The sequence below is a fragment of the Saimiri boliviensis genome, chromosome 1 (assembly GCF_048565385.1).
Source record: "Saimiri boliviensis isolate mSaiBol1 chromosome 1, mSaiBol1.pri, whole genome shotgun sequence".
Taxonomy (NCBI): Eukaryota; Metazoa; Chordata; class Mammalia; order Primates; family Cebidae; genus Saimiri; species Saimiri boliviensis.
Window position 1 is genome coordinate 301,962,805 of NC_133449.1, and position 20,513 is coordinate 301,983,317.

At 40.9% G+C, this 20,513-nt stretch overlaps 1 protein-coding gene across 1 annotated transcript; it reads left to right on the forward strand.

Moving 5' to 3' along the window:
- The first annotated feature begins 8,935 nt into the window (after positions 1-8,935).
- On the forward strand, positions 8,936-16,519 carry LOC141581638 (endogenous retrovirus group K member 25 Env polyprotein-like). Its single transcript, XM_074387743.1, has 2 exons — positions 8,936-9,941; positions 13,728-16,519. Exon 2 carries the CDS (start codon positions 13,772-13,774, stop codon positions 15,734-15,736), a length of 1,965 nt encoding a protein of 654 aa, XP_074243844.1. The 5' UTR covers positions 8,936-9,941; positions 13,728-13,771; the 3' UTR covers positions 15,737-16,519.
- The last annotated feature ends 3,994 nt before the right edge of the window (positions 16,520-20,513 follow it).

Sequence of the window (20,513 nt, forward strand, 5' to 3'; positions counted from 1 at the left end):
CATGTATAAACCCCAAAAATCTGAGCCAGGCCTTAGATATTTTTAGGGAGTTTATTTTGCCAAGTTTGATGATGCACGCACCCATGATGTATCCTCATGAGGTCCCGACAACATGTGCCCCAGGTGAGAGGAGCACAGCTTGTTTTTTTTTTTTTTTTTTTTTTTGAGACGGAGTTTCGCTCTTGTTACCCAGACTGGAGTGCAATGGCGCGATCTCGGCTCACCGCAACCTCCGCCTCCTGGGTTCAGGCAATTCTCCTGCCTCAGCCTCCTGAGTAGCTGGGATTACAGGCACGTGCCACCATGCCCAGCTAATTTTTTGTATCTTTAGTAGAGACGGGGTTTTACCATGTTGACCAGGATGGTCTTGATCTCTTGACCTCGTGATCCACCCGCCTCGGCCTCCCAAAGTGCTAGGATTACAGGCTTGAGCCACCGCGCCCGGCACACAGCTTGGTTTTATACATTTCAGGGAGACATGAGACATCAATGATTATGTGTAAGATGTACATTGGTTCAGTCCAGAAAGGTGAGACAACTTGAAAAGAAGGCCAAACAGGGGGCTTCCAGATCATAGGTAGATCAAGATGAATGATTTCATTCATTTGAGTTGCTGATTTCCCTTTCCAAATGAGGCATTCAGATATGCATTTATCTCGGTGAGCAGATGGGTGACTTTGGATAGAATGGAAGGCAGGTTTGCCGTAAGCAGTTCCCAGCTTGACTTTTCCCTATAGCTTAGTGATTTTGGGTCCCCAAGATTTATTTTCTTTTCACAAGGTCTAACATGTTTTCCCATGAGCATTAATTATTCATTGTGTATTTTATTACACAATGCAGAGATTTTTAAAAATACATCAAGTTCATGACTAGCTAAATAATTACATAGAAGTTCAACTAAATTTGGAAACATTCCAGAGTTTGGGTTTCCAGTAATTCTTTGTAATTATTTTAAAGGTAAAGTATTTTTTCCCCATAAAACATGGAAACATCTAAAATCACCCATAGGATGTTCTGCCAATTTTGTATCTCTAGTTTCCTCATTTTCTGCAAAGCCTTATTGAGGAAATTGACTTTGAATATCCTTTTAAACATTTTTGTTTTAGGAAGTGTTGTGGTAAAACATTGAATTATCATGGTCACAAGTTCGGTTCACATTCTTTTTTTCTTTGAATATTTTTTCCCAGTGGCCAATATTTGATTCTGGTGTATTATGGCTAAAAGGTAGACATTGGAAAAAAATAAAGACAAGAAGTATTTGGAATAAGTGATCCAGTCACAATGAGTCAATCAGCCATTGGAACATAATTTTACAAAGTCGCTCTTATAAAATATCCATGAATTGAAATAGAATCTGTAAGGTTATTATTATTTTTCCTGGTCTAAGGTGAACAGCATTTTAGAGAATGAACCCAGGACACATCCACAGCACAAGAAAAAAATGTGAAAACAAGTTTACACATATGCAAAGCCCACACTCATGGAGTGAGGCGTTAGCTCCACCTTCTTGATGGCTGAGTGTCTACATTAAGTATTTGGAATTCTTTTGCAAAGGAGATTTCTATTCAACTCCATTTGCTTATTCACCTACACACACAAATGGAGACACCTAGATGATTACTTGAAGCTTTAGTTAGTATTAAACACTGCAGCAGTATGTTGAACAGTTCATTCCTGTGTTGGCCACCAGTAGCTCTTTTTATTGGCTGCAATTTTCCTTTGACATATTTCAATTTTTTTTTTAGTTCTTACTTTCTGATACTTTGAGATTATCCTGGCTCATATATTTACTGTTCCAGTTCTAGTATCACACATTTCTTCAAAGAACCTGATTTCTTTCAGAATGGTAGAAAGAAATCTGGCTGCTGAGTAAGCACATTGTGTCTTGTCTCTCATTAGCAATGCTAGGAAGTATATGTGTGTATGTCGCCTACCTTTACACACCTAGTTAGGAAGGTTTCGATGTGGAACTGTATGTATCTGTATTAAACTAAACATAAGTTTATGTTGATGTCTTCACCTCTGATCTACTATCACATGAATCTTTCTACCCTTCTCCCCTTGCTAATTTATAACCTCCCATTTCAACAGTGAGGGACCTGGTTCCTACCATCTGCGACTTTATGAAGTGGAATCCAATGATGAAGTATAGTTTATTTTCCTTCAGCCTACAGATTCTACTCATTGTTAAAGAGACTTAGGTCAGCACCGTTTTCGCTACACCTTCAGAGAGTTGCTTCCCACATTTGCGTCTTAGTCCATTTTGTGCTTCTGTAACACAATACCTGAGGCAGGGTAATTTGTAAGTAAAGAAGGTTCATTTGGCTCACAATACTGCTGGCTGGAATGTCCGAGATTGGGCAGTTGCATCTGGCGGGGCCTCAGTCTTTTTCACCTCATGGTGAAAGTGGAAGGGGAGCAAGGGGTGCACCAGAGATCACAGCAAGAGTGAAAGCACGAGGGAAGCCAAGGAACCAAGACTCTTTTTGACAATCTACTCTTGCAGGATTTAATCCATTTATGTGAGAGCAGACAGAACTCACCCCCATGGGAGAGCATGAATCTATTCATGAGAGATCGATCTACATAATCCAAATACCTTCCACTAGGCCCCACCTCCCCACACTGCCACCTTGGGGGTCTAATTTCAACATGAATTTTTGCAGGGACAAACAACATCCAAACCAGTGTAATTTGTAACATAGTTAAATTATTTTTCACATTATGGATTCTGTGCTGGGATACTCCACATCCTGAATAATATTTAATTTGAATAGAGTTTGATTTACCCATTTAGCTGTAAATTCTGCATGTTTTGACAAATGGATAGTGGCCGGTATATACTATTAAAGTATCATATAGAACACTTAAAACCCCCTCCCCACGCAGCCAATGGCTTCCCATCTGTGTAGTTTCCCTTCTCCAGAATCTCATTAAATGAGGTCACACTGTGTCGATTCTCCTCACACTGTGAGGATTCTCCTTCCACTTAGCAATGTGCATGAAAGATCACTTGTGTCTTCATCTGAGTTTATAGCTTGTTCCTTTTTATGGTGAAATAGTATTCCATTGCATAAATGTATTACAATTTGGTTATGCATTTCGGGGACCAAACCTTCCTCTCCTTTGTTCCAGGGTTGGAGGCCTGCAAGTTGTCTAACAATAGATACATTAATAGAGGAGACAATACTTGGTGGCTTTTTCCACCTGTATCATCATGTGACAAAATTCATGAGATGGCAGGATCCAGTTTACAAAGAGGTAAAAATAGCCCAAAGAAAAGAAACAAGACTAGAATCTGATAACCCACAAGGGCTGTAGTTTTCCTATTAAAAAAAAAATTTTTTTAGACAGGGTCTGGCTCTATGGCCGAGGCTGGAGTGCAGTGGTGCAAGTTCAGCTCACTTCACCCTCTATCTCCTGGGTACGAGAAAGCCTCCCTCCTCAGCCTCCTGATTAGCTGGAACCACAGGCACATGCCATCATGCCCAGCTAATTTTTGTACTTTTAGTAGAGACGGGGTTTTGCCGTGTTGCCCATGCTGGTCTTGAACTGCTGGCCTCACAAAGTGTTGGAATTATAGGCATGTGCCACCATGCCTGGCTGAGTTATAGTTTTTCATTGAAACATAAAATTTCTCTCTTTAGTAACCTTAATTTTTGATCATAGATAATCACAGATTATTCTTGTTTTAAAATAAGTCTAGTTTTGTTAGATTTTGCCTGATTATTTATGTAAGTGAAGCAAGAAAAGGAGCTGACCACATAGGTGCTTTCAAGCTTCTTTGCTGCAAGTTTTCCTACAGAATCTCAGATTGGAGTTTTAAAGGCCTTATTGAGGCTAAAAGCCAAGCCCAGAACATACTATCAAATTTCAGCTGCAGTCCTAATAGCTTTGAGTGAATTCCTCTCTTCTATAGGCTCCCAAACTATCCCCAAATTTCTGGGCCTACAAGAAAGGACCTTTCTTACTAACCTGTAAGGATGTGAATCCTGTAATCTAGGTATCAGGCTGGCTTTTCTCAGACTGCTTTGTAAGGATTGGGTCCATAAAAATCAACCTTAGTTCCTTAAAATTGCTGGTCATAGCTGATCTTAGGTACACTATTGCTAAATATGATATTCCTGTAAAAGCCTTGATAATATAAACAAAGTTTCCAATTATGTCCTGTTCTAAGGTGAACAGATTCTTATTGGACTTCTGCTAACAACTATATTGTCATGAAAATAAGAGTGTTCAGTAAGAATTTCAAAATTCTGGAGAAATCAGTCAAGAAAAAAGATAAATGCTTCATTTCTATTTAAATAAATGTAATCTACTAAATTGTTGTGAGTTATAGTTAGCTTAAGAGAAAGAGATTTCTTAAATCCAGAAACTATAACATTAAAGAATCAGCAATGCTTAAAATAAGCTATAAAATTATAATCAATTTTCATCAGTTTATTCAATGCCATGTACTCAATTCCAGTTTTGCTGAATCTTGGGTTAGCTGTGTCATGAACCCATCAGTTTCTCAACTAGACTTCTGGACATCTTCACTGAGTCTAGTGTATGGTCTTAAAGTTATTTGAGCAATATCATCAGAAAACTGTAACCAGAGTACCTGTCACAGTCTTTTATGTGAGTCTCAGAGGGAGTCCTGTGTTGGAGATGAACATTCTGATCCATAGCTGATTGCAGGAGCTTTTCAGAAAGCATCAGGGCTAAATAATATCTAAATGACAAAGAGCATGAAATGACTATGACAGAAGACCTGATGAGAATTCATTATACCACAATTGACAAGGATATTCAATTTTGCCTGTGGCATATGACATTTAAAATAATAATTGAATATATGACTCATAACACTATACCAGCAGATAGCATAAATAAGGAAGACATTGACAAATTTCCAGGAATTTTATATAATTTTTGAAAACATAACATTTTACCAATTCAAATATAACCCAGGGAAGGTTAGATATCTCTTTTTACTTGTGTATTTGGTATAGTTTTTCTTATAAAAAATACAATGTACTTTATTTGCATAACTTGCCTTACTTTTCCTGCATACTTTGCATAGAGTTTCTAGTTATTCTGTTATTTCTAGTAATTTTATTTATGTATAGATTATATTTTAAACACTTAATCTTTATTTTCCAGAGTAAACTAGGAAGTAGACAATTTTAAATTGTCATATATTAACATTCTATAGTAGATTAGAAAATGTATGAGGAGCTGGGCACGGTGGCTCAAGCATGTAATCCCAGCACTTTGAGAGGCCGAGTGGATCACGAAGTCAAGAGATTGAGATCATCCTGGTCAACACGGTGAAACCCCGTCTCTACTAAAAATACAAAAAAATTAGCTGTGCATGGTGGCATGTGCCTGTAATCCCAGCTACTCAGGAGGCTGAGGCAGGAGAATTGTCCGAACCCAGGAGGAAGAGGTTGCGGTGAGCTGAGATCGCGCCATTGCACTCCAGCCTGGGTAACAAGAGCGAAACTCTGTCTCAAAAAAAAAAAAAAAAAGGAAAATGTATGAGTATATGATCTCTCCCGACATCTAGAGTGATGTTTCCTCATAGTATAATTTCTCAGTGTTGTCTAAAAAAAATTATTAACAGGCCAAAATATCTTTATTCTCTCCATAAAAATACGGGACAAAAGTATATAAAATTGAATTAGCTATGCTCAGTAATTAATGTTTTAGTATAGTATCTTATTTATAAATGATTAGATATAAGAACCATGGTTAAGCCTCACGCCATGGCATTCCTATAACAAGAGTCACCTTTGCTAATTCAGGGTAACTTGTTGGCTGCAAACTATAACCATAGGCAACTTCTTTAGCAATATAAACCTCTAGATGAAAGAAACACTCGACAATCATAATAGAAACATATATGGTCAATGAAATATCTTTATGGGAACATGTGTTTTACAGCCTCAAAAGAATATTTTCACCTAGACTACACTAAAAGAACAAGATAAATCTGAAACTGAAACTTAAAACGGCCTTTATGAACAGAAACACTTTGACCCCTCAGGTAAAGGGCTACATATTTCCCTCTATATTTTCATATCTTAGCTTTAAGATGAAATGACATTGTCCTTTTACTTATAATAGGAGAACCTAGGAATAGGAGAACTTAAATAACATGGTCATTTTACTTAAAACAGGACAACCTAGAAACTTGATTTCCGCTTATTAGTGCAAACCAAAGGGGTTATTTCCAAATATTTTCAGTTTAGTTTTGGTTCATGTGTAATATAAATGATTTAAAAGCCAGGTTTCGGGGGAAGCTGTCACAAATGTGTGTAATAGTTGCTGCCTCAGCATCCAGTTTCAGACCTGACCTAAGTTGTCTGAAGCCCAGTCTCACTGTATCCCCTCCGATCTGGGTAACCCTCCCCCTCCCCGAGTGGTTGTGATGTGGCCCATTTGCTCTTCATCCCACTGCGCCAGAACCCACCCATCACAGAGCTGCTGATCATGATAAAACCTAATGGTCAACACCAGAACCCTGTAAATAAGCCCAGCTCCACGTGTTCTCTTAAATCAGCAAAGCCACACCCTCACAGGAAAGTCCCAGAACAAAGCTTCAGGCCCTCCCTCTGCTCTCTGGTTTCTCACGGCCTTCAGACTACCCCTCAGGCTCCAGACGCTCCCCGAACTTCTCCAGGATGTATAAAAGTTAGAGATTTCTTCTGTTCCTGTGTTTTGATGTTGCCTCCTCCTCATGCCTTAACTGACTGACACCCCAGAGCCTGCCTTTCCCCCTGGCCAGGGCTCTCCTGGAGATGGGCTGGTTTCTAGCCTCCTTTAAAGAGAGACCTCAAGACCAAATTAGAGAGAAACCTAAATAAATAAATCACAACAGAAAGCTTGGTTGTTTACTTACAATACATATTTATAATGTAAAGTGTGTTTATGCTAGATTTAGAACACACTAGGCCTGTTCTAGCTCTAAATTGCACTGCTATCTTGTAGTATGCAGTTATTCCTCATTTTATTTTCCACTTGAAGTCATTGTATTCCCTCAGTTTATAAACACCTTGAATTCTTTAGCTGAAAAGACAAGGTAACTTGATAGGGCACCCCCCTTAGGAACCATAACCCTCAATGGAGAAGAAATTAAATGTGCAAAACTGTGAGCACCATATCCTATGTTATTAAAGAAAGAAAACAATGCTGAAAGGCAGGAAAGTCTTTATGAAGAAGTTTAAAGGAGTAGAAGAATGGACAGATGAACTGGAAATGGAAAATCAGTTTTCCTTTCCTTTAGGAGTAAGCCCCTTTGGAAACTAGCTGGTAAATGTCACAGTCCCTTTAGATGGCAAGGTTAGTGAATACCAAGAAAGCACTAGGGTACAAGTGTTCATCACGCAAAGCACACCTGTAATATTTCATCTGGTCTCTCAGTGACCCTATAAGAAACAAGAGACGTTTTCAGATGAGGAGATTGGGCTTCACAGTGAAATTAGGAGACTGGTATGACTCACATAGTCAGTGGTTGAACGGAGTTCAGATCCCATTCTTCCAACTGCAAGTACAGGGCATTTTCCACTAATCAGCGCACTAACCCAAGAAATCTAATTTTTCCAAACATTTAAAATGATGCTATGGCCATTTGAGTAAAACCAGTTTTGGCCTATACCTCTGATTTCTCATTATCAGCCTACCATTGTTCATCTGATACAGGCAGCAGAATTAAGATTTAATGAAGTCTAACAGAACCCCTCATTATCTGTGTAGATACAGTAGTAACAGAGATGGTGATATCGTTTGGATGTTTGGCCCCTTCAAATCTCATGTTGAAATGTGATTCCCAGTGTTGGAGGTAGGGCCTGCTGGGAGGGAGGTGTTGGCTCATTGGGCAGATCCTTCATGAATGGCTTGGTGCCCTCCTCACGGTAATGGCTGAATTCCTGCTCTCTTCACTCACTGAGATCTGGTTGTTAAAGTGTGATACTGCCCCCGTCTGTCTCTTGCTTCCTCTCTCACTATGTTAGGTGCCAGCTCCCCTTTGCCTTCTGCCATGATTGTAAGCTCCCTGAGGTCTCACAAAAAGCAGATGCTGGTGCCATGTTTCTTGGGCGGTCTGTACAACCATGAGTCTAATCACCCTCATTTCCCTATAAATTACCCAGCCTCAGGTATCCCTTTATTACAGCAATGCAAATTGGACTAATACAGATGAAGAGATAAAATACTAATTTAAAAGATGTTTATATATATATATATATATATATATATATATATATATATATATGTTTAATATTCTCACTGAGACTGGGAGGTGTTAGAGACAAATAATTGAAAACAAAATTTCCTCCCAACCAAGGAAACTTCTCCACAAAAGTAGAAGAGAAAGAAATACTATTATTACACTTTAATTTCCAGGGTACATGTGTAGAACGTGCAGGTTTGTTACATAGCTATCCACGTATCTTGGTGCTTTGCTGCATCTGATCCTCTCGTCAACTATACTAGGTATTTCTCCTGTTATCCCTTCCCAATCCCCCACCCCTGCCTGTTCCTCCCCACCCCTCCCCCACCACCCACAGGCTCCAGTGTGTGATGTTCCCCTCCCTATGTCCATGTGTTCTCATTGTTCACTATCCACTTATTTTTTAGAAAAATTTATTGTGTTTTAAGTTCTGCAATACATGTGCAGATCATGTAGGCTTGTTCAATAGGTATACACATGCCATGGTGGTTGTTACTGCATCCATTGCCCCATCATCTACATTAGGTATTCCTCCTAATGCTATTCCTCCCTGGCCCCTCAACCCCCTGGGCCCCAGTGTGTGATGTTCCCCCACCTGTGTCTGTGTGTTCTCATTATTCAACACCCACTTATGAGTGAGAACATGCAATGTTGGGTTTTCTGTTCTCGTGTCAGTTAGCTGAGAATGATGGTTTTCAGCTTCATCCATGTTGCTGTGGGGAACGCTCCCGTGTGAGACCCCTAAAAGGCGTGAGTCTCACTATACGGTGAGTTTGATCCCAAACACAGTTTCCTACTGGAGGCAGTCGAGCTATCCGGAATATAGGAACCGAAAGATGATTGATCAGTTTCTAATATCAGCCACAATATCATCAGCCACAATATCGTTTGGGCCTAAAACTATGCGTTGCTGCTAGACCGAGTGACCCCCTACCAGCAACCAGTTCCTGCTTTTTAACCTTTTTTATGACTCTTTTAAGAATAAGTTTTAACCTTTTCTTTACTTACCTGACTGCCTAATGGTTTAACTGTCGATATTTGCAAAGCAAATGCCACCATAAGGGATGGCTTTGATTCCTGACTCAGAGATTCCTGAATGGGAAATTGAGTTAAGTTGAGTTAGGAGTAGACAAAGGAGAATCCGGTTAAAAGATATTCTGATGAGCAAAACCAAAAAACTTTTCACATCTCAGTTCTAAAACAAGATCAAACCGGAGATACCTGCAGCCAGGAGGAATAATGTCTGGATGCAAACAAGCTTTGTGATTACAGGAAATTCTGTTACTTTTTACAACCACTGATTGTGTATCTGACTTTTCAATTGTATAGGCCATGTAAGGTATACATTTGCATTTCCTCTTGCAACCATTGTGTATCTGATTTCTCTATTGTATAGGCCATGTGAGGCATACATTTACATTCCTCTTGCTATGACGTAAACCAGAGCCAAGAAAGTGTATTTATTCCTGGCATTTGAAAAATAAAATTTGCTGTTTAGGCACAGCCTATCAGCCCTCCAGACGCCTCGCTTTCTCTCTCTCTGTCTTTATTATTTTCTCAGGCGCACTCCCTCTTCCAGGTATTGGGACCCTCTTGCAGGTCGAGAGACCCCCGGGCAGACGTGCCTACCCGTCCGGACGGTCCACGACATTTGGCGACCACGACGCGGGGCCTGGACACGAGGGATTACAGTGACGCACATCAATTAAGGAGTGAGGCTGCAGCAGTTAAGTTTTTGAGTTGTTTTCTTAATCGTGTATATACAAGTGTTGATTTTCAAGTTTTCAGGCTGGAGTAAAACATGGGGCATTTAGAGTCTAAGGAATATAAGTTGTTTATACATTTTATGATTAAGACTAGAGGTCGTGATGTAAAGTTTAGTCATGTACAGAAATTTTTGCAAATTGTTCGTGAATTGTGTTCTTGGATCCCTGAAGGTGAAAGTTCGGATGACAAAGCTTGGGGACTTAATGGAGAAAAGCTTAATCAATTTTGCCTTCCAGGTAATAATCTACCTCAAACTGTCGTATTGACTGCTGTTTGGAGAAAGCTTTGTGAATGTGTTTGTCCTTCTGTTTCTCTCTTAGAAAATTTGACCACAGAAGCTTTGCCTCCGCATGATTGGGGCGGGGGTCCTCGCAGCAGGGCCAAAGGCCCAGAAACTGCTAGCTCAGTTTTAAACTGACATTTTTTTTTTCCTTTCTCTGCCAACTGCAAGCCCCGCCCGCTCAGGTCTCAGGCAAGCTACACCGCCTCAGGTGGCCAAATTTGCATCCAAAATACAATTTAAGAAAAACTTTCTAACTCTGTAAAGCAAGTGACTTGTTAGCTCATTAAAGTGTGAGGCCTGCAACTATAAGGTTGTTGGTTCAAGTCCTCAGTAAATCTAGTCTTTTAGAAAAATTAAAGTTATTGTTTGGGCACCTCGTGGAATATTTACTCTAACTCCTGATAAGCCTATAGCGCAGCTTCTTGTCATACCTGTGAATACCTCTATAGGCAAACCCCTTTCCACTGAGACTCGAGGTTGCTCCGCTTTTGGATCCTCAAATCACGCTTATTGGGTGCAGTCTATTACTGACTCGCCCTGAATTGACTATATGGATTGCTAGCAAGCCTTTTAAGGGTCTGCTAGATGCTAGAGTTGATATTTCTGTTATTTCATCTAATCACTGGCCTTTACAGTGGCCTTCCTCCCCTTCTATGACTTCTTTACAAGGAATTGGAATGAGTAATAATCCTGAACAATCTACTAATTTATTAAAGTGGACTGATGCTTAGGGACATGAGGGATATTTTCGTCCTTATATCCTTCCAGGACTCCTGTTTAATTTGTGGGGTCGAGATGTTTTAGAAGCAATGGAAGCAAAACTTAATATTGGAAATTTTGCTTGGCAGATTATGAAAAGACAAGATTACCAAGAAGGAAAAGACTTAGGTAAAAATTTACAGGGAGTACCGGAGCCTATTTCTCCTTCTCCAAAATATGACAAACGAGGTTTAGGGTATTTTTCCAAGGGGCCACTGTAATTCCCGATGCTCATGCTGATGCTATCACATGGAAATCTGATTCCCCGGTATGGGTAGAACAATGGCCCCTGTCTTCCGAAAAAATTACTGCCGCCCGCGAGTTGGTTCGGGAACAGCTTGATGCGGGTCATATTCGGCCTACTAACAGTCCTTGGAATTCTCCTATTTTTGTCATTAAAAAACGTTCTGGTAAATGGAGACTATTACAGGACTTAAGGAAAGTTAATGAAACCATGGAAATTATGGGGCCGCTACAACCAGGCTTGCCCTCTCCTGTTGTGGTGCCGCAGGAGTGGCATCTTATAGTTATTGATTTAAAAGACTGCTTTTTCACCATCCCTTTGGCTCCGGCTGATTGCAAACGTTTTGCCTTTAGCGTTCCATCTACCAATTTTGAGAGGCCTTATGATAGATATGAATGGGTCGTTCTCCCACAGGGAATGGCAAATAGTCCTACTTTATGTCAATCCTATGTTGCCAAGGCCATTTACCCAGTACGTCAGGACTTTCCTGATGCTCTACTATTGCATTATATGGATGATTTATTGCTGGCTGCCCCTTCGCAGTCTCTTTTATTTCAGGCATATGAACTCCTAAAATATTGTCTTAATAGAGCTAATCTTATCATTGCTCCAGACAAGGTTCAAACTGTTACTCCTTACCATTATCTTGGAAGACTCATTGAGTCTAACCAGGTCTCCTTTAAAACTCCACTTTTGTCCACAGGTAATCTTAAGACTTTACATGATTTCCAAAAGTTTTTGGGTGATATTAACTGGATTCGCCCTAGTTTAAAACTTACAACAGGTCAACTTAAGCCCCTCTTTGATATGTTAAAGGGTCCTTCCAAACCAACCTCTCCTAGATCGTTATCGGATCCTGCTAAACAGGCTCTGCAACTTGTGCATGACGCCCTCCGTCAACAAAAATTGAACAGAATTAAAGACAATATGCCATGGTGTTACTGCATTCTTCGCACTGCTTACACCCCCACTGGAGTTTTTTGGCAACAAGGGATTTTGGAATGGATCCACCTTCCAGCCAGTCATGGTAAAGTCCTTTCCCCTTACTTTGACCTGGTGGCTACGTTGGTTGCCAAGGGCAGGCAACGTGCCTTAACTCTGTTTGGCACTGATCCTTTGAAAATTGTTGTTCCATATACTAATGCCCAACAGCAGTGGCTGTGGCAGTTTTCTGACTCTTGGCAAATTGCTTTTGCAGGTTTTTCAGGACAAATTTTGTGTCATTATCCTGCTGATAAACTACTACAATTTTATTCACAGTGCTCTCTTATCTTTCCACAAACCTGCGTTAAATCGCCCTTGCCTTCTGCTTCTTTAGCCTTTACTGATGGTTCCTCTTCTGGGATTGCAGCTGGAACGGTCAACAAACAGCCGTTTTCCTTCCAGACAAATGAACATTCGGCACAGCGTGTGGAGTTACTGGCAGTCCAGTATGTTTTAGAAAATTGGGATACGCCTTTAAATATCTATTCTGACAGTCAGTATGTGGTTAATCTGATACAAAATTTAGAAACTGCTCCTCTTTCCTTTTCAGACTCCTCTCCAATAATTCATCTCCTCCTTCCCTTGCAGCAAGCGGTGAGAAAACGTTTTCATCCTTTCTTTATAGGACATATCAGGGCTCACTCTACCCTGCCTGGCCCCCTGACTGAGGGTAATTCGTTTGCTGATCAACTTACTCAACATGTTTTCCCTGTTTTATCTCCTATCCAACAGGCCGAGGCTTCTCATGCGCTGCATCACCAAAGTGCGCGCAGCCTTCGTTTGCAATTTAAGATAACTAGAGAGCAGGCTCGACAAATCGTTAAAACCTGTACAGCTTGTTTGCCTCACCTGCCTGTTACCCAACATCACGGGGTTAATCCTCGAGGCTTGCAGGCAGGCCATATTTATCAAATGGATGTCACTCATTTTGCACCCTTTGGTAAATTACAATATGTGCATGTTACCATTGACACCTATTCTCATTTTGTCGTGGCCTCTGCTCATACAGGTGAAGCTGTGAAGGATGTTATTTCTCACTGTTTACAAGTTTTCTCTATTATAGGACCCCCCAAGATTTTAAAGACTGATAACGGTCCTGCCTATACCAGCAAAGGTTTTGCTAACTTTTGTTCTCAGTTTCAGATTTGTCATCGCACTGGCATTCCCTTTAATCCTCAGGGTCAGGGCGTTGTGGAACGCTCCCATGCTGTCCTCAAAACTTTACTACACAAGCTCAAACAGGGCAGCACCCTTCACTTTATTCATAAGACGCCTCACAACTGGTTGCGTCATGCCTTATATGTCCTAAATTTCTTAACTTTGGATGCTAATGGCTTCTCCGCCGCCGACCGTTTCTGGCACCCTCAGGATAAGGCTACAGCTGAGGTCTTGTGGAAAGATCCTTTAGCTAACCAATGGCATGGACCAGATCCAGTCCTCATCTGGGGACGAGGACATGTTTGTGTTTTTCCCAGGTCTGCTGCCTCGCCAATTTGGGTACCTGAACGTCTTGTCAAGCATGGACCAGTTCGACGGCAGAACAAACACCCTAATTCCTCGATTTCGTCGCCTGACACTGACACCGCCACCCCACCGGAGACGCCGCCGCCTGCGACGGACACAACGAATCTGCACACCGCTCCACGGCAATGCCCTGCCGACCTGGTCTCAACTTCGCCGTCTGACTGCCGAAGCGACCCAGCTTGTTCTTGAACAAGGACACTCCCGTTCCCCTGCAGTCATGTTTATTGCCATGATGGCCATATTGTCCTGCCAGGTTTCCCCCTCCCAAGCTCACTCTGCTGATTCTTCTCAAATCCTTTGGGCTTATGTCCCAGACCCTCCTATCCTCCGTCCTGTTACCTGGACTGACCCTGCTTTTCCTGTTTATTTGAATGATACTTCTCTTTTTGGCTTCCCTTCCTCCACTCATATTACCCCTCAAACTGCCAATTACTCCTATTTTGCCCAAGCTGCTTCTCCCCCTATGTGTTTTTATGCGTCAAAAATATGGGACCAACTTGCTCTCAATATTCGCATTCCCTTCTTGCCCATTCTCCCCTCTACCAACGGTCCCTTTTGCTTTGAATTAGGAATGAAGCATCTCACCACATTTGAAGGCCCTTCTGCCCTCCTTAAGGGCGAAACCTCTTTCTATGCTAGGGACTGGCTTCTCACCTATCTTGGTATCAAAGAGTCATGGAATTCTTCCTCTCCTGATTTCCCGTCTATTCCCCGCTCTCGCTGTCATGCTGTTAACTCCTCTTTTGACCCCTCTCCCCCCTGGAAACTCTGCTACCCTAAACAACGCACTGCCCTTACCTATACCCTTTCTAGTGGTTTTACTCTTTATGATTGGTCTCTCCCTGCGCCGCTCTCTACCTCCTTTGACCGGTACCAGTCCCCCGGCGGCTGGGCCACTCCTATTTTTTCTACCTCCTCTGGCCGCACCTATACGTCTCTCTGGCGTCTTTTTACTGCTCTTACCCCTAGTTATTGGAAGGCCGGTACCCGCAGTGTTTCTTACCCTTCTCACTCCCAACATTATGTTCAAGCCTGTGTTGCTTCTCCTTACGCCTTACTTTATGGTCATATTAACATTTCCGTCTCTTCTGGTCACTACCATATTTCTTGCCCTTCTTGCACTCTTACCAACTGCATTGATTCCTCTATATTTCCTGCCCACACTATTCTCGTTGTTCATCAACCCCCTTATGTTATGCTTCCTGTTAATGTTTCTGGCCCCTGGTATGATGAATATAGCCTGCAAATTTTACATGACATCCGCGATTTAATTGTCCGCCCCAAACGTTTTCTGGGTATTCTTATTGCTAGTATTTTGACTATTGTTAGTGTTGTGGCCACGGCTGCCACAGCAGCTGTAAGTTTAGCTCACAGTATTCAAGCTGCCACATTTGTTAACCATCTAGCCCATAATGTTTCTGTTTCTTTGGGTACTCAAATTGATATTGATTCTAAATTGGAGGCTAAGCTTAATGCTTTAGAACAAACTGTTACTGTTTTGGGTGACAAGGTTCATAATCTTCAGTCTCGTCTTCGTTTCCGTTGTCATGCTGATTATAATTCCATTTGTGTTACTAGTGCTCCTTATAATGACTCAGAATGGGACTGGCCTCTGGTCCGTGCCCATCTACAAGGCATTTGGAGTCACAACAATCTGTCTTTAGACATTTTTCGCTTACAGCGTCAAATTCATGCTATTGACTTTTCTCGAAGACAGCTGCCGCAGGATGCCACTATTGCCCGCGACATTGTGGACACGTTGTCCTCTTGGACTCGTGGTTTTCATTTACCTTCCCTTTCTACCTTGATTGGCATTGGAGGTTTTCTCCTTGTACTCATCATTCTCTTGCCGTTCCTCTTCCGCCTTGTGTTCTCCTCCCTCCAGCACCTTCAGCTCAAACTTTTTGAGCTGCATTTAAAAACAAAAAAAGAGGGAATTGTGGGGAACGCTCCCGTGTGAGACCCCTAAAAGGCGTGAGTCTCACTATACGGTGAGTTTGATCCCAAACACAGTTTCCTACTGGAGGCAGTCGAGCTATCCGGAATATAGGAACCGAAAGATGATTGATCAGTTTCTAATATCAGCCACAATATCATCAGCCACAATATCGTTTGGGCCTAAAACTATGCGTTGCTGCTAGACCGAGTGACCCCCTACCAGCAACCAGTTCCTGCTTTTTAACCTTTTTTATGACTCTTTTAAGAATAAGTTTTAACCTTTTCTTTACTTACCTGACTGCCTAATGGTTTAACTGTCGATATTTGCAAAGCAAATGCCACCATAAGGGATGGCTTTGATTCCTGACTCAGAGATTCCTGAATGGGAAATTGAGTTAAGTTGAGTTAGGAGTAGACAAAGGAGAATCCGGTTAAAAGATATTCTGATGAGCAAAACCAAAAAACTTTTCACATCTCAGTTCTAAAACAAGATCAAACCGGAGATACCTGCAGCCAGGAGGAATAATGTCTGGATGCAAACAAGCTTTGTGATTACAGGAAATTCTGTTACTTTTTACAACCACTGATTGTGTATCTGACTTTTCAATTGTATAGGCCATGTAAGGTATACATTTGCATTTCCTCTTGCAACCATTGTGTATCTGATTTCTCTATTGTATAGGCCATGTGAGGCATACATTTACATTCCTCTTGCTATGACGTAAACCAGAGCCAAGAAAGTGTATTTATTCCTGGCATTTGAAAAATAAAATTTGCTGTTTAGGCACAGCCTATCAGCCCTCCAGACGCCTCGCTTTCTCTCTCTCTGTCTTTATTATTTTCTCAGGCGCACTCCCTCTTCCAGGTATTGGGACCCTCTTGCAGGTCGAGAGACCCCCGGGCAGACGTGCCTACCCGTCCGGACGGTCCACGACATGTTGCAGTAAAGGACATGAAGTTATTTTTTATGGCTGCACAGTATTCCATGGTGTATATGTGACATATTTTCCTTGTCCAGTCTATCTATGATGGGCATTTGGGTTAGTTCAAAGTCTTTGCTATTGTAAACAGTGCCACAATAAACATACGTGTATACGTGTCTTTATAATTGAATGTTTTATAATCCTTTGGGTACATATCCAATAATGGGATTCCTGAGTCAAACGATATTTCTATTTCTAGATCCTTAAGGAATCACCACACTGTCTGCCACAATGGTTGAACAATTTACATTCTCAACAGCAGTGTAAAAGCATTCCTGTTTCTCCACATTGTCTCCAGCATCTGTTGTCTCCAGATTTTTTAATGATTGCCATTCTAATTGGCATGAGATGGTATCTCAAAGTGGTTTTGATATGCATTTCTCTAATTATCAGTGATGATGAGCTTTTTTTTCATGTTTGTTGGCTGCATGAATGTCTTCTTTTGAAAAGTGTCTCTTCATCTCTGTCACAAAATATTTTGCCCATTTTTGGTTGCCAGTTCACTCTAATGCTAGTTTCTTTTGCTGTGCAGAAGTTCTTAAGTTTACTTAGATCTCATTTGTCTGTTTTGGCTTTTGTTGCCATTGCTTTTGCTGTTTTAGTCATGAAGTCCTTGCCTATGGTTATGTCCAGAATGGTATTGCCTAGGTTTTTCACTAGGCTTTTTATGGTGTTAGGTCTTATGTTTAAATCTTGAATCCATCCAGAGTTGATTTTTGTATAAGGTTCAAGGAAGGGATCCAGTTTCAGCTTTCTGCATATGGCTAGCCAGTTTTCCAATACCATTTGTTACCTGGGGTTTCCTTTCCCATGGCTTGTTTTTGTCAGGTTTGTCAAAGATCAGACAGTTGTAGCTGTGTGGTGGTACTTTCAAGGCCTCTGTTCTGTCCCGTTGGTCTATATATCTGTTTTGGTACCGGTACCACGGTGTTTTGATTACTGTGGCCTTGTAGTATAGTTTGAAGTCAGGTAGTATGATGTCTCTATAATTGTGTGCTTAGGATTGTCTTGGCTATGTTGGTTCACTTTTGGTTCCGTTTAAAGCTTAAGGTGTTTATTTTCCAATTCTGTGAGGAAAGTCATTGGTAGCTTGATGTGGATAGCACTGGATATGTAAATTATTTTGGGCAGTATGGCCATTTTCACAATATCGATTCCTCCTAACCATGAGCATGAAATGTTTTTATATCTGTTTCTGTCCTCTCTTATTTTCTTAAGCAGTGGTTTGTCCTTCTTTTTGAGGAGGTCCTTCACATGTTTTGTTAGTTGTATTTCTAGGTATTTTATTCTCTTTGTAGCAACTGTGAATGGGAGTTCACTCATGATTTGGCTCTCTGTGTGTCTGTTCCTGGTGTATAGGAATGCTCATAATTTTTACACATTGATTTTGTATCCTGAGACTTTGCTGAAGTTGCTTATCAACTTAAGGAGATTTGGGTTAAGACAATGGGGTCTTTTAAATATACAATCATGTCATCCGCAAATAGAGAAAATGTGACTTCCTCTTTTTCTAATTGAATAACCTTTATTTCTTTTAGCATTAAACAACAGAGTAAGATGCACTTCTCAGGAAATCAGCTCAGAAATTGCAAAGACAGAAAAAAAAACCTCACCTTTTTATATAACAGGCAGATACAACCTTTAACATACTAATTCTCAAGGTAAGCAATAACTTGTCCTCAAGAGGACTTTACATTCCCATTTGTCACACACCTTTCATTTTAAATTTTCTTAGTAATTGGGGTAACCATCTCTTTTAGACAATTGGCTTTTCCAAGAAAAAATAAACTTCTTATGTCTTTATAAAAGGAGGTTTCTTGCAACTTGGAGTAAGATACCTGCTGAACTTACCCTCCCAGCCTCCTACTGAACCTGAGAAATGGAGGTGTTATCTTCCTTGATAATTTTCAAAGTGATGATTCCCAGGCTTTCAGAACAGCATCCTTGGGTCTTAAAACTAATGAGACTAAGTTATCTTTTAAGAATATTTACATACATTTCAAAATGACAAAGATGTACAAGCTCTCTAAAGTAAACACCCAAAGCAAAAGGTGCTTCTTTTCTTATTTTTAACATGGAGAATATATTATTCAGTTAGTAATTATAGGCTTCCTAACAAAATACTACAGATTGGGTAACTTAAACAACAGATATTTATTTGCTCACTGTTCTTGAGGCCGAAAGTCCAAGATGAAGGTGCCAGTGGGGTTAGCTTTTGGTGAGACTGCTCTTCCTATCTTGGAGACAGTTACCTTTTCACTCTCTCCCATGTGGCCTTTTCCGCATGCACAGGGAGAGAGATCTCTTGTGTCTCTTTCTCCTCTTAGAAGAATACCAGTCTTATCAAACTGAAGCCCAATCCTTGTCATCTCATCTAACCTTAATTAACTCTTTAAAGGCCCTCTCTTCCAATAAAGTCACACTGGAGGCTGGGACTTCCACATACAAATTTAGTGTGGGGCACAATTCAGTCCTTTACACAGAGTTGAGCTTCTTATTTTTAGTTGTCTTTTGTCCTTATGGGAATAACAAGCCAGGCTGAGTCCTTCTCATCATGGGGCATGTATTGGAAGAAGAGATGATGAAAAGCAAGTACATTTTTTTTTTTTTTTGAGACGGAGTTTCGCTCTTGTTACCCAGGCTGGAGTGCAATGGTGCGATCTCGGCTCACCGCAACCTCCGCCTCCTGGGTTCAGGCAATTCTCCTGCCTCAGCCTCCTGAGTAGCTGGGATTATAGGCACGCACCACCATGCCCAGCTAATTTTTTGTATTTTTAGTAGAGACGGGGTTTCACCATGTTGACCAGGTTGGTCTCGATCTCTCGACCTTGTGATCCACCCGCCTCGGCCTCCCGAGGTGCTGGGATTACAGGCTTGAGCCACCGTGCACGGCCGAAAAGCAAGTACATTTATCACTTGCAAGTAATAATCAAGGAAAGAAATAGTGATGAGTGAAGGCCCTTGGCTCAAGGATGAGAAGATACCTGTGAAGCTCCTGGTTAGTCAGGCAGTAAATCAAGCATTCCTGATGATTTGGAAAGAATGGAGCTAGAAAAACCAATTCATGGAAGCAGAATCATCTAGATAGTCAGTGATATAACTAAGTTGTATGTACTATTTAGGCCATCAATCTATAATTAACTCATTTATTTATGCACTCAACATTTAATCACCCCTAGATTCATTGTACACATCAGTATGGCTGAAAACTACCCAGATAATTTTTTCCTTCCTGCAATCACTTACTACCACTGTAGATTTTATGAAACTATTAATCAGGTTTGAACTTAGATTTCAATTTTAAGCTGTTGTCATGTTGATTTTACACAAACAGTTATGAGGTGACATGACAGAATTCTCCTCCTACCAGTACAGTTCACAAAACCCATGAAACATTTATATGGCTTGAAGCATCATATGTGCTCAGTTTATGGTGAGAAAACAGTTATCTGCATTTCTTCCCTGTTTTAAAAAAGAACCATCAACTAATTGAAAAAGCATAACTCACTCAAAATAACTAAAAGACGGTCTGGATAAATTTACAATATTATGTAGTCTGATAACATCCACAGATAGATAGTAAACTTACATCTAAGGAGTTTGGGACGAGTCTTCACTCATGAAGTACTGAGTTTCAGAACTCAGTACTTCACTCTTCTCAATTTATGGCCGTTCTGTTGAGAGGGTGGATTTTCATCACTGGAGGCAGATGTTACACTGCTCCTCCCCTCAGGCAATCTGGCTTAGAGGAAGGCAAGCGAAGACCAGATGAGACTGAGCCTGCACCCAGCTCCCCATGCCCATCCAACCCTCTGA